The sequence below is a fragment of the Globicephala melas genome, chromosome X (assembly GCF_963455315.2).
Source record: "Globicephala melas chromosome X, mGloMel1.2, whole genome shotgun sequence".
Taxonomy (NCBI): domain Eukaryota; kingdom Metazoa; phylum Chordata; class Mammalia; order Artiodactyla; family Delphinidae; genus Globicephala; species Globicephala melas.
Genome location: NC_083335.1, coordinates 16,119,113 through 16,133,649, shown reverse-complemented (window position 1 = coordinate 16,133,649; position 14,537 = coordinate 16,119,113). Strand labels below are relative to the sequence as shown.

The window sequence follows — 14,537 nt, the reverse complement described above, 5'->3', positions numbered from 1 at the left end:
CTCCCTAAGTGAACGAATGAAGAAAGGAAAGAACATTACTGCGTTTCTAGGTAAAAGAGTCGAAAAGAAAAAAGGAATGTTGGAGGGCCACGCCGGCTGATGATTGGCTGGCATCCAGGATGGAGGGTGCTGGGAGAGCGCGGGACGTAGGAGAGGGTTTATTTACACCAGGTGGTCGCCGCCCAGCGGCTCACCACGTGGTGCGCAAAAAGCAGCGCTTCGGCAATCGCCTGTCCGAGGCGCGCGCGGCGGCCCTTTGGGCCCCGCCCCTTCCCGCCCCCCGGCGCCACGGCCCCAGCCCCCGCGGCGGCCGCGCCAGAGCCTGCGCACTGGGGACCCAGTGCCTGCGGCGGCTCCCCGCTCGGCTGATCTGAAGATGGCGGAGCGCGCCGGTGGTGGCACATCCCTGAGGGGGCTGCGGGAACGGATGGGTGAGCGGGCCGGCGGCTCCCGGGGGGGGCTCGGGCCCGCGCGGGAGGCGGGGTTCCCGCGGCCCCGGGGACTGTCGGAGCGGCGCGACCCGCGCCGGAAACCTTCACTTCGGAGTCGCCTCGCGCGCCGTCGGGTGCTCCCCTCACCCCCGCCGGAGCGCCCTGGGACGGGACGGGGCGCCGAGAGGGTACGCGGGCGGGAGGGGAGACGGCCGGCCCGCGCCACCAACGGCCCAAGTCCCGCGGCCCAGCTGCCACCGCCAACGGCCGTAGTCCCGCGGGCGGGCGGGGCGCGAGAGAACTAACGGGCGCTGCTCGGGCGGGAGGGCGGGGGCCTGGCACCCCGTAGCCCGCGGACGGTCCCGAGCCCCGCCTGCCGTAGGGGAGAGGCGGACGCTCTCGCAGCCGCCGGAACGGACGCGCCGCTGCCTGGGAGGTGCGGGCGCCGAGACGGCCCTCGTGGCTCGGGGCAGCCCTGGAATCTTCCCTCTGCCCGGGGCGCTCGCGCTTTCATCCCCTCCCACGGTCGCAACCCCGGTCTCTCCCGCATCCTCCTGGTCAAGGTCTGGTTAAGGTCCGGTGAGGAGGGGGCCTTGGGGGTCTGGCTTTGAAATTTGGGATAAAACTTGGTCCCCCTGCTCCTCCTGGTTTGCCTCAGCACATGACTTCTCCAGGATGTCACCTTCCGTGGGACATCTTGCAGACCCTAGGCTGGACTGAACGGGACTCAGCGCTTCAGAGTGCTTTCTTCTAAACTGGTCCCATCGCCAAAAAGTCCCCCCCCCCCCCGCGAAATCATTAATTTTATAAAATTTGGCAGGATTTGGCATTGCTTAGCCCAGGAGACTGCTTCGCTACTTGAGCGAGATAGTATTTCTTGCTTGTGGGAGGTTGCTTTTAGTTCTCGGGCTAGTTTCCTCCTATATGAACTTGAATAAAACAGCCTTGCTGATTTTACTGAAATCCTTAGGGATTTTTTTCATTTGCAGTTGAAAAATTAGACCGGCTGCGATTTGGGAGGGTTTATGTTACTTCAGAACGCTTTGAATCAACTCCCCAGAGAATAATGTCAGAAGCAAAAACACTTTCATTATTGCATAGCGTGAAAAACTCTTCTGTCTCTAGCTTATTATGGTTCACCTACAGGGAGAGTTTGCAATAAATTCATTGTTTTATTGCTTATTGACACCTAAGGTCCTCTGACATTGAATTATTTCACTGATTTAAACTAACCGGCCTTCTGGATAGCCCCCCCAAAGTATTTGCATACTGAATGTTGAAAAGTATTTTTAAATTTTATATGGGACAGTTGCTTGAATTCACAGTATTTCAAACTAAAAACTTAAGCAAAAAAGGCTTAACCGAGAACCTAGTTGACCTCCTTGCTGCCCATTTTGTATTAGGAATTGAAAACATCACATGTTAAACTTCTACAGAGGACCACCTTGACCAGAAAGAACTTACTTCATGGTCTCAGCATTTTCCTGAAGGGGACAGAGTCAGTGAAATATTCTGCCACTTTGTGGCAATTGCTTCTTTTCTGTTATCCAGATAACAGTGAGTAGCTTTTGTTGCTGTTTTAGGCAAAGCTTCCTGAATCTGCCTTATTTTTGTGGTTCCCTGATTGCAAATGTCTTTGGTTTTCTATTTTTTTCTAAATATTTTCTCACCCTCTCCCTGGCCTAATGACATGCAAACTGTAATAAGGCCATGAAGAGAGACCCTTGGTATGGGTGGAATGGATCTGCACTCCCAACTGCTCAGCTTTGAATGAGGGTGGATCCAGGACTGGGCCGGCAACTGTGCGAAGGGTCAGGGACTGGGCTGCTGGAAGAGAGTCTGCTGCTAGACACCCCACAGCCTACACTTTGAGGGCTACATCCAGCAGGAGTGCAAGATAAGACTTAGTAGCAATTGCTTTTTATTCTGTTATCCAAATAATGGTGAGTAGCACTGATCTGTAGCAGTTAGCCCTAGCCCTTCTTATAATAATTAAAAAAAAACCTTTCAATGATTTTTTTTGCAATCTATGCCCTTTGCTACCTAATGAGAAATACTAGTGTACTAGTTTGTGTAATCTAATGTTTCTAATTAGTACAGAAGAAAGGTCATGGAGAGGTGGGGCTACAGATTTTTTTTTTTTTTTTTTTTTTGCGGAACGCGGGCCTCTCACAGTTGTGGCCTCTCCCGTTGCGGAGCAACAGGCTCCGGACGCGCAGGCTCAGCGGCCATGGCTCACGGGCTCAGCCGCTCCGCGGCATGTGGGATCCTCCCGGACCGGGGCACGAACCCGTGTCCCCTGCATCGGCAGGCGGACTCTCAACCACTGCGCCACCAGGGAAGCCCGGGGCTACAGATTTTAGGTCGAACTCTGACTGAGTGATGTCAAGAGCAGCAGCTGAGGCAGACAATACAGAATTGCTAATAAGCACTGGGATGAGTATTTATCATTGGCATCTCATGGGATTAAGCATTTTGGGGTGATTGTGCTTGGGTGCAGCTTTAGGAAGATTCTTGAACTAATTGTCATGGAAAAGTGTTCTTCCTTCCTTTCTTGCATTTAGCTTGACCTAGTGGAGCAGAGCTCTTGTGACACAGATTGTGTGTGTGTGTGTGTGTGTGTGTGTGTGTGTGTGTGTGTGTGTGTGTGTGTGTGTGTGTGTGTGTGTGTGTGTGTGTGTGTGTGTGTGTGTTGAGGAAGGGGGAGTGGGGTTTCTGGAGAGAAGCAGAAATATTCCACTATGTTGAAGTCAGTAGTGAGCTAAAATGCTTTATGTCCAGAAGGGGCCTCAAAATTTCAATGACATCTTTTAGAAGTCTATCAAGTGTAAAGCATTCTTTAATTTTGGCATGCTAGTGGCATCTATTTTTGGTTCATTTCATTCTGAGGTTTTTATTGGGCTAGATGGCTAGGATGATTGAGTTTGTTGTTTTCCCATCATAGAAGGAGAATGGGGGAATTCCCTGGTGGTCCAGGGGTTAGGACTCTGCACTCTCACTGCCGAGGGCCCGGGTTCAATCCCTGGTCAGGGAACTAAGATCACACAAGCCGCGAAGTGCGGCCAAAAAAGGAGAATGATTTTCTTTTTGTAACATCTTTTACACACTTTCTCTATAAGCTTTTCTTAGCCACAGCATAACAGTGCTTACTTTAGAGGGAAAAAAAAGTAAATGCTTTATTTTAAAATATTTCCATTGCTGTATTTCCAAAGTATATTTTAAACCAAAGCCCGTATATTTCATTTACTTATTGTTGAATAAATTTTATACATTTAGATCTTAATTCCTTCATTGTGATATTTTAAAAAGAAGTAACCTTAGAAGTAGCTGAGGTGGGAATATTAAACTAAGTCATATAAAGGTTGATGTGGGTTTTGTACAGTCTGGTCCTTGATAATTACATAATGTTTCAAAGTTAAGTTGCTTCTTAATCTACAATTAAGTTCTGGTTTTACCAGTTGCTACCTGTGTGATCTGGGAAAGTTATGTTTAGCCTCAGTTTTCTCATCTGTAAAATAAGGAGGGGAAAATAATAATATCCACTTTATAGGATTGTTATGAGAATTAAATGAGGTAATAACCAATGAAAACAACTTCATAAATGGTGGTATACATTATTTGTTATGGCAGATTTTTGGAAATACAGATTAAGATTCATAATTCAGTTTTAGTAATAAACTCTACATGTTTTCTTATGTAATCTCCAGGCAAAAGGTAACTTTTAACTTTAATTTTGGACTTAGAGTTAGTATAAGAACTGTAGAAGTACTCTATTGCACCTGTTACTTTAAAGTGAATTAAGTAAATTCTCTCATTGAATGGAGTTGAATAAAATGTTCATTTTGTTAAGTCCAGACATAAAGGCTTTCTCCCATTGTTTGCACATTTTTAGAGCCTGTTCTTTTGGTGAATGTATTTCTTGCCAGTAGGAATTTGGACGTAAAGATCTAAAAATAAGTTTTGAGGGGACTTCCCTGGCGGTCTAGTGGTTAGGACTCAGTGCTTTCACTGCCGTGGCCCGGGTTCAATCCCTGGTCGGGGAACTGAGATCCCTCAAGTGGTGCGGCACAACCAAAATTTTAAAAAAATAAATAAAAATCATATTTGATATTATAACCTTTATACGATTTGGTTCGTTATTGCCATCACAGCTATTTCTTAGGTTACTTCTGATTAATAAGATCTTAAATCTGGTAAAATTGTACATTTTGAGAAAAATTGTCCTTATGGCCAACTAAATTATGCCAAAATATGGACTTTCGTTAGGATTTTTTTTTTTTTTTTTTTTTTTGCGGTACGCGGGCCTCTCACTGTTGTGGCCTCTCCCGTTGCGGAGCACAGGCTCCGGACGCGCAGGCTCAGCGGCCATGGCTCACGGGCCTAGCTGCTCCGCGGCATGTGGGATCTTCCCGGACCGGGGCACGAACCTGTGTCCCCTGCATCGGCAGGCAGACTCTCAACCACTGCGCCACCAGGGAAGTCCTCCTGTGCTTTTATATGAGAGTAGAAGAGGAGTTTTCAGTGTTATTCTCCAGCTCCTTCCTGAAGATGCCTGGTACTATGGGGCATTTTATTTTATTTTATTTGAAAACTTGTTCTACCTCTTTATTTTATTTTTTAACATCTTTATTGGGGTATAATTGCTTTACAATGGTGTGTTAGTTTCTGCTTTATTACAAAGTGAATCAGTTATACATATATATATGTTCCCATATCTCTTCCCTCTTGCGTCTCCCTCCCTCCCACCCTCCCTGTCCCACCCCTCCAGGCGGTCACAAAGCACCGAGCTGATCTCCCTGTGCTATGCGGCTGCTTCCCACTAGCTATCTACCTTATGTTTGGTAGTGTATATATGTCCATGCCTCTCTCTCGCTTTGTCACTATGGGGCATTTTAGATACAGCCATATATGGAATTAGAGTTCAGGGAATTCCCCAAGAACTTGTTTTTGTATCATCTTAGAATTTTAGTTTTTCTTACTTTCCCTCAAATTGTGCTCCCATACTCTTATATTTCACCCTTATTGAAGTTTATTTGCCATTTTCTACCTGTTCACACAAGATGTGTAAATTTATATTATATAATTTATATTTATTTGCTTGACATTTTCCTACCTAGAAAAATACCATCACATTGTCAATTCCTTGAATGTTTTCTCCACCTTCACTGTGCATCAGAATAGAGCTTTTAGCAACTGCAAAGGCCTGGGCCCCATTCTCAGAGAGTGGAGGCGGGGAGGGGAAGGCTTTGCTAATTTTTTTTAAAAGCAATTTGGGTGACTCTCGTGTGGAGCCAGGGTTGGAAGCCCCTGACCTAGGTAATTTATACATGTACTCCTTATATTGGGCCCAATCTCTGAGGCTCTCACTGTTGACACTTTTGCATCCAAATTCAGATCCATAAACTCCAAATGTTTTCTAAATTCCCCCAATTTATGGTGAAACATTTTTCCAAATCCTTGCCAGCTCAGTTTTTCTAGTACTTGCTGTAATGTCTGTCTGAGGCATTTTTGAAAGCTATTAATCAGCTCTTACTCACCTACCAGCTCGTGCTGCTACTTCTACTGACAACTCTGTGCGCACAGATAGGCTGGCATGTCTACGGTAAACACTGTTAACTCTTTGTTGAATTATTGTTGAACATCATAGGTACTCATTATGTCTTTGCTGACCCAGAGTCTGTCATGATTTTGCCTTGTAGAAGAGATTCTGTCCTTTATCATCGAAGATACAATTGGCTGTGCTTTGCCACCCCTGGATTAGCTGTTCGTATTCTTTCTTTTTTAAAAAATTAATTAATTTATTTATGGTTGTGTTGGGTCTTCGTTGCTGCATGCGGGCCTTCTCCAGCTGTGGCGAGCTGGGTCGTTGTGGTGCGTGGGCTTCTCACCGCAGTGGCCTCCCCTGTCTCAGAGCACGGGCTCCAGGTGTGCAGGCTTCAGTAGCTGTGGCACGTGGGCTCAGTAGTTGTGGTTCCTGGTCTCTAGAGCGCAGGCTCAGTAGCTGTGGCGCACGGGCCCACTTGCTCTGGGGTATGTGGGATCCTCCCGGACCAGGGCTCGAACCCGCGTCCCCTACATTGGCAGGTGGACTCCTAACCACTGTGCCACCAGGGAAGTCCCACTGTTTGTATTCTTAATATCGAATCCCTTTCCTTTATCTCCCTGTATTTTAGTTGCTGCTGCTAATGCCATTGCTGAAGAAAGACGGAGTCAGGGTAGCTTTAGCGCTCTTCCATCACAGCCCTCAAATATAAAATCAGCATTTAAACCAGGTATAATTTCTAGAATGCTTTGATAGATGTCAAAGTGTTATATCCTTAAAGTTTGATATCCTATGTCTAACTGTATTCTTTCTTTTTTTTTAGTAATAGATGGATCTGTGCTTAAAAATGATGTAAAGCAAAGATTAGCAAAGGAGCGCAGAGAGGAGAAAAAAAGACAAGATGATGGTATATTTTAGACTTTTTTTAAAAAAATTAAAATGAGTGAATTTTACGTTAAAGTTATATATTTCCAAAGTGGTTTTACTTACTTTTTAATCTGTTCATATGATAGATTACACGTTTTACAGTATGTGCTCTACTGGATTAAGAGCTTATACTAAATGAGATAAAGAAGGTCCGTGAAAAATATTTGACCAAATTGTTTTATTTTTGAACTAGTAGTTTCTGTTAGCTTTAATTTTCTGAAAATTAAGGTATGAAAATTTCTTCAACATTTGTAGAAACAAGCAAAATGGGATTTCAGAAAAATGACTTAGAAACAAAAATGAGGAAATTCCCTGGCGGTCCAGTGGTTAGCAGTCTGCTTTCACTGCTGGGGGTGGGTTCCAAAACAAAAACAAAAACCAAAAAAACAAAAAATGGAGTTGCTAATAATCCTAACATGGATATGGTATCTTTCACTGATTGCTATGCTTTTCAAGTGTAACTTTGTATCAATTAGGATCTAAAAGAATAATCTTTCTACACCTTGAGAGAATACTTTTTCATCTATGTATTCTTCTCATCTGGCCCTGTAAATCCACTGCAAAACTAGTGCTCAAGTTCCTTCAAATAAAATAGCAATTGTCTTTGTTTTGGTGAGGAGCTGTTTCTTCCTGTAGCTCTTTAGAAGAGTATTTTACAACTTCATAGATGGCTCTCCAGGCTTTAGTGAGGGGAAATTTGAACGCAGGAAAGCATCATGCTGGTCAGTAATGTGGTATGTGCCTAAAGCCCACGAAGGTCAAACTGGCATGCTTAATATGGTCTGTCTAGATGAGGCCTTTGAAAAGAAGTTTCCTAGTAGAAGGGAAAAAAAACATATATTCTGGCCATGTGTTTTTTTTACATCTTGTTTTAATGTATAGCATATTAATCTGATGGGGTTTGACTTTAGCTCAAGTCAGCAGAAACATCACATGAAAGAAAACATTTCTTCTGAATTTGGAATTTTAGTTCGGACAGGAGAGTCATCTAAGCCAATTCAGTTCTCAGGAGTTAAACGAACACCCAGTGGAAATGATTCTTTTGTGGCCATCTCTGTTCACTTATATAATAAGTCTTTAGTCATTAGCACAGGTTATGTTATTTTTAAGAAAGAGAATAAAATATAAACTTTTTCCTTCTCTGTCTGTAATGTGGAAAATTTAAATATTTTCTTGGCTCTTACCTTGCATTTGGAATATTTCAGCTAATAAAGAGACACAACTACTTGAAAAAGAAAGAAAGTCTAAGATCCTATACGAAAAACAGATGGAAGAAAAGCAGCGAAAGCTGAGGGAACAGAAAGAAAAGGATGAACAACGGAGAATATCTGCAGAAAAAAAGAGAAACGAAAAGTTACAGGAAGAAAGGGTACATGTTTTTCTAGGCTGTTAATCAGATGATGCACTGTGTTGCCTGGTTCTGCAGTACTTTTTTCTTAGCCCTTCTCTGCTTTTACTGGAACCAATCCCAATTCTTCTTTCATCTTTCCTTCAACATTAGCACCTCTTGCCCCATCCTGATCCGAGCCTTGCACGTCCAGGGAGAGAACCCTGTCCACTTGCAGGGTGCCTGCGGCCTGGGCTTTGCTCTGAGCGGCTTTCTATCCTACAAAAGTGTTGTCCCATTGCCTAGTATTCACCTATCCACCGTCCCAGGGCCCCTGAGAGGCCCCCTTGTGACCCTGACCTGCTCTGCTTCTCACCTCAGCACTCGGCTCATCGAGTGAGTGGCGTGAGTGGCAGAGGCCCAGCCAAGCGAGAGCCTCGCACTCTCCCACGGTTCCCTGGCTCTCTCCTTTGCGCTCTCTCCCCCCCGCTTCTTGTTCCTTTTTTTCCTCTGTTGTTCTGTAGCCCTGCTGTCTTTTCCTGTGGGGACTCTGCTTTGGTGTCTTTGGCACTCTGTTGCTATGAGTCACCGCCTCTGTCGTGCCCTCTCGTTCCCCCTCTGGCGCTCTTCATTCACTTTGTCTTTGACTGTTGTGTGGGCATCTGGCTGCCTGTCTCAATCTGTATGATTCTCTGTGGCTCCAAGTTGTTCCCCTGTAGGTTGTTCCACAGCTCTCCTGAGTGTCCTTGGCTCCTTCTGAATTCACATGTTCTGTCCTGTTCCTCGCTGTCATTCCCTCTTTTCTTTGTTCCAGTGACTCTCAAGTGTCCCTGAGTGAGCCTTGGTCTGTCTTTGGCTCTCTGTCTGACTGACTGACCTTTTTCTGCCCGAGGCACCTCCCTTTTCTTTCTGCTTTCTTTGTCTTAGCTTCTCCCTCTTTTCTCTCCCCATCTTTATAGAGTTTCTGCCTCTCTCAGTATATGGGTTTTTATCTCCCTCTCTTTTTTTTCTGTTGGTCCAATTTTAAAATGTTTTTCCCTCTCCTTTTCTCTTTGGTTTCATTTCTCCCTAAGAGCCCCCTTCTCTGTGGTGCTCGCTTTTCCTCCTAATTTTTGCACACAGTTGGCTCTTGCAAATGCCTCACCCCCCAGCCCTTACCCCCATTGGCGAATCTTCCTTATTCTAGGACTATTCCTGTGCTGTTTCTTCCCTGTCCATGGTCCACTAGCACCTTCTCTGTCTTTTTTTTCCTTCTAGCACATTCCAGTATTTAATGAATTCTCATTCAGAACTTGTGTCACTCTCTGTCTTCCTCTGTGAAACATCTCCTTAATTTACTTCTCTGTGGTAAAGAGAGTGAAGGCCAGAGAGACTGAACTAGGTAAAGAGAGAACCAAAGAAAGTAAAATAGAAAACTGTGCACAGAGTCGGGGAGGGTCCCTGGAGGAGAGAGAGTCCTGGGGACTGGGAGAAAAAAAGACAATCTTAGAGAAAGAGGAACCTGAGAGAGAGAACACCAAGAAAGAAGAAGCAACAAAATGATACTGTAGACAGAGCGGGAGCCAGAGACAGGGCAGGGGAAGAGGCCAGAAGACAAGGAGAAAGGGCAAAAGAGAACCGACCCCTGAGAGCCAGCATGGGGGAGTCCCAGACAGAGCAGGGACAGGTCGACACTGTGAGGAAGCTGCACGGAGGAAAAGAGGAGTGCTGAGGAGGGGCGAGTGTGGGCGGGGCTGCACGGGAGGCAGGCCGGGAGCTTGCACGGGAGCCACAGGTGCCTTCCTGGAAGGAACCTGAAAGAGCACAGAGGGTCAGCGCATCTGCAAACAGCAGGTTAGAATGCTTGGGAATCAGAGATGTTTGAGAAATACAAGAAGATTCTCTGTTTTTAGTCTTTATTATACTTTTTGGGTGTCTAACTAATTTAGAAAAAAAACTTACTTTCTGTTAGAAAATATAATTTTAAAATATTGCCATTAGATAAGTTTTATTTTAAGAATTGCAGTTGCTTTTCTCAGAGCATATGGGTGACTCTCTGTTTTCCTAGTATGTTTACCCTATTTGCCCTCAGAGAAACGGTGGGAACATCGTAAGGATGATGTTGCTATGAAACGATTGTTGTCAGGGAAGAATAGAAAACCTTCTGGCCCTGAGTTGATTTGCTTACCTGAGTGTAGTCCATGGTATGTTACAGCACAGGGTGAGGAATAGCTGAAAAAAGAAAACTGCCTCTCATTTCCAGCAATGGCCTTGTTTCGCCACAGTGTAGCATTTACATTTGTAGAGCTGTTATCCTGCCCAGTTCAAATTGAAGCTGAGGTCAAGACAAACACATCTCTTTAAAAATTTGATTAGTTAACGCCAGAATTTAAGATGTTACAAATGTGGGTATAACAGATGATCTGGCATAGATTTCACATATGTGTATTAGTTGATTTGTTTTTCCTGCCTCATTCTACAAAGAATTTAAGGTATATTTTAAAAAAGACATACCACAACCAGATGAGAAAATAAGTGGTTGAGGGAATCAAGCAGAGGGGGAAATTAACGTAAGAAAATAATAAAACATAAGGTATAATTAGCATACATCAAAGTGTACCACTCAGTCTTTGTATAGTTGCTAGAATAGGCTACACGTTTGGTTCTAAATTTCCTAATGATATAATAAGCAAAGAGGGAAGCACAGTCAGCTCCTTGATTCGTGTCCATAAGATTAAAACCTAGTTATTCGGGAGAACGTGGATTGATACCCGAGATGTATTGAACTTTAACTTTTTACCTGAGATGTTTCCAGTTCTATCTTTTATTTAAAAAAATTTGCCTGATTGGAAAATTTGGTAGTGGGGGTATTTTATAACCGACAGATCAAAATTATACTAATCAATATAATGCATATGTAAAAATTTGTTGGCGTTTTTTTTAAATAGGAGAGATTCAAAGCTGCCCTTCATCGTACACTGGAACGGAGCAGCCGTATTGATTATCAAAAAAGATGGTCATGGGAAGGCTCTACAACAGTGAACTATCAGAATAAAACTGGTAATTAATACAGCTGCTAAACTTTAAGTTCATTCATTTTCACATGTAAATATTGGCTACTAGTATAAGGTTGCATTTACTACAAAAGGTTTTGAGGTTTGTATCCTAGGTGAAAACACTGCCATGTACTTACTCTTTGGCATGCGTTTAAATTTGTGTCATGTGAGATCGCCAAAGGACCAGGTGAAATTTTATAGTAATTGTATTTTATCCACTATATCCAAAATCTTACCATTTAAACTTGTAATCAGTGTAAAAATGAATAATAATTGATAAGTTTTACACAGCTTTATCCAGTGCATATTTTAAAAATAGTCTTGTTTAATATTGATGTACTGTAAATTTTTCCTATGTGTGGACATAATTCTATACAGTTGCATAAAATGTAAGTAAAATTTATATAGTTTATGCTCCATAGAAGTACATCATGAACTCATTTTGTTTCAGCTAGTGATGCTTTTTTAAATATGAGTACAGTAAATCTTATATCTTTTCTCAGCCAACAGACATTCTGTATCTACTGAAAAGCTTGAACAGGGGACTTCTGGATTACATAAACAAGTGTCATCTGCAAGTCCTCAAAATTCTATTGCCAAGAGTAAGTAGTTATTTCGTGTATTCTACTGAGTTTCAAACCAATGAAATCAATTCTTTATATGTATTTCCACAGTACCACTTATTTAGATTGTAGGACATTTCAGAAGAACACCACCTTGTTTTACAGTAGAGATGGTCATTACTATTCTGTATTTTCATCAGTATAAATACTTGTTTCTTGATTTGTGTACTAATCATATCAGATGGGTTTGTTGGGCTTAGGTAGCCCAACAAATATGAAACATATTTTGACCAAAAGACATTGCCATTAGGTGGTACAATAATTTATTTTAGAATTAATTCATATTCTATTTAACCTATAAATGAAATCACTTTTTCTAGGGACTAGACTGGTCATTCAGTTTTCATTAAGTTTCATGAATATTACCTCATTTAAGGAAAATAATAGCATATATATAGCAGTGGACAGGTTGATCTGCTTCACATATATATAAAGTTGACAGGCAAGTATAATTACCTTCCTAGTTGTATAGTTAAGACCCCAAGAAATTCGGTGATTTCCACTCCTCCATACTTATTTATGGTTTATATTTTAGTCATTTGATGGATGGATCATGGTATTTAAATTGTACATTCCACTAGCAAGTCCATGTTTTCCCCCAAAGCAAATAAAGTGGTAACAGTGTTTAATGAGAGAAGTATTGCTAAGCTCCACTTTACAACTCTTCCTGCAGGTAATGCAGTGTTCTTTAAAATAAAACAAAGTTATCTACTATGGATACTTCAAATACCTTTTGCTCCTAGTGTTTGCACTTTTAATTAGCGTTCCTTTTTTTCTTTTTTTTTCTTTTGGCTGCCCGGCTTGTGGGATTTTACTTAGTTCCTCGACCAGGGATTGAACCCGTACCCTACGCAGTGAAAGCACGGAGTCCTAACCACTGGACAGCCAGGGAATTCCCTAGAGTTCCTTATCTTTAAAAAAAATCTTTACCAGAGTGTGTGTCAGTGACCATTTCTGGCTTGTAGTACATGGTGCTTCTCATTGATAATTGAAATGGATTAGACAGCCATACCCATATGGAGAAAAAAACAGAAGTGATCTGGGCAGGAAAAAGACATGGCAGACATACTCCACATCATTCCCTCAAACTTAGCCGTAAGAAAAGAAGAAATACCACCTTTGTACCTTGTGAATTGAGAAAAAGGCATAATTATAGTTTGAATTAAAAATGTTTCTTTTGTATTATTAGGTGCCTTGGCAGTTTTTTGAGCAATGCTGATTGCTCTAAAATTCCACTACAGCAAAAGATTCTGGACCTCATTTAAAGTATAATTAGTTAATTGTCTAACTTAATAGGAAAGATTTCCATTTTTGTCTAAATATTATAGTTTTAATATGTTGAAAAGGATTTTTGTTTTGTTCATCCTTACGTTATTAGTACTTTTAGAACTCTTACAGTTTCCAACGATGAACTTGAGAGGTCTTTCATTGTTTGTCAGTCTTGGTGCATCTAATTTTCTCTTGTAATGGTCCAATAAAAGTTGATCCACTTTCCACCCTTACCCTCAATATGCTTTCCCAGAGCACTTTTATGTATAGTCCAGGTTCATTCATAGATTAATGTGGGAGGATTTTCTTTAACACCTTGCTTGTCATGTAATTAATTTATTATTCACAAACTCAATCCTTTAGAAAAACTAGGTAACATTCATTGTAATGTTATGTTTATATACTTTCATTTTAATTTATTTTAATTGTTTCATAAGCATTGGCCATGTTTTACTATCTAATTGCTTGGAGGAATTAGCAGAGATTTCTTGCACAGACATTTATTACATTTTTAATATAATGAGCAAACACTAGTGTGTTTTCATTAATATGTGTGCCTGCTGTATCAATGAGACATGTAAAGAGAAGGGACAGGTGATGACTTTCAAGTTAATAATTAGTTGAATTGCGCTGAAGGAACAATTCCAAGTAACTTTTTAATATAAGAAGGTATGTGTGGAAGATACTTTATGAAAGAGTTTGCTTAAAGTTACAGTATATTGCACACTCTGAAATGATGAATGCCGTTAAATTAATGATTCCAATAATTTTATTGAAAATAAAATCAATATTGTCAGTGGCTTACCTTTGTAAAATCCCTTCAAATTGAAATAAAACCTGTTCAATCCAGAGAGATGAACATTTCAAACTCAAATGAAGTTTATAATCTAACCTGTGATATTTTAAATAGCGTTGCTTTAAATCTTGACTGATTCAAATAGTCTGTTTTTCTTCTGCTCACTGCTGACTTATAATAACTGTTCACACTATTTTGTCATTTCTTGCAGTGTGATAATGAGGGATAGGTGATTTCATCACATGGTCGAATTGATTACACTTCTGTGGTTCATGCTGTGCAATTACATTATCAATTCAAGAATTTTCACAAGACGCTATGTTGTCATACGTACTTTAATTTAGAGGTTCCCAAAAGAGAAGTTCTTCTTTAAAGACTTTCATCAGTATCCTGAACCATAATATTTCAAGTGAAATGGAAAAGACACAAAAGTGTCTTTTCCCATATGACTGGTTTGGGTTGATAAAATTGTGACATCTATACCAAATGTTAATGATCATTTTTATTTAAAAAATGCTAGTTAAGGGACTTTCCTGGCAGTCCAGTGGTTAGGACTTGGTGCTTTCCTTGCCGTGGCCTGGGTTCAA

The 14,537-nt window shown here is 41.7% G+C and overlaps 1 protein-coding gene and 1 non-coding gene across 6 annotated transcripts in view; both read left to right on the top strand.

The window, feature by feature from the left end:
* The first annotated feature begins 328 nt into the window (after positions 1-328).
* MAP7D3 (MAP7 domain containing 3) overlaps positions 329-14,537 on the top strand; it is a 34,513-nt gene continuing 20,304 nt past the window's right edge. For all 5 annotated transcript variants that reach the window (XR_009560742.1, XM_030844978.2, XM_030844979.2 and 2 more), the window contains exons 1-6: positions 329-431; positions 6,605-6,703; positions 6,797-6,880; positions 8,106-8,269; positions 11,155-11,266; positions 11,766-11,864. Coding sequence is in view for 4 of the 5 variants with exons in the window: in XM_030844978.2 (XP_030700838.1) it covers positions 377-431; positions 6,605-6,703; positions 6,797-6,880; positions 8,106-8,269; positions 11,155-11,266; positions 11,766-11,864 (613 nt within the window). In the remaining variant the exon portion in view is untranslated. The remainder of the gene's footprint in view (positions 432-6,604; positions 6,704-6,796; positions 6,881-8,105; positions 8,270-11,154; positions 11,267-11,765; positions 11,865-14,537) is intronic.
* On the top strand, positions 3,393-3,465 carry TRNAE-CUC (transfer RNA glutamic acid (anticodon CUC)). The gene has a single exon. It is a non-coding gene; the product is annotated as a tRNA-Glu (tRNA).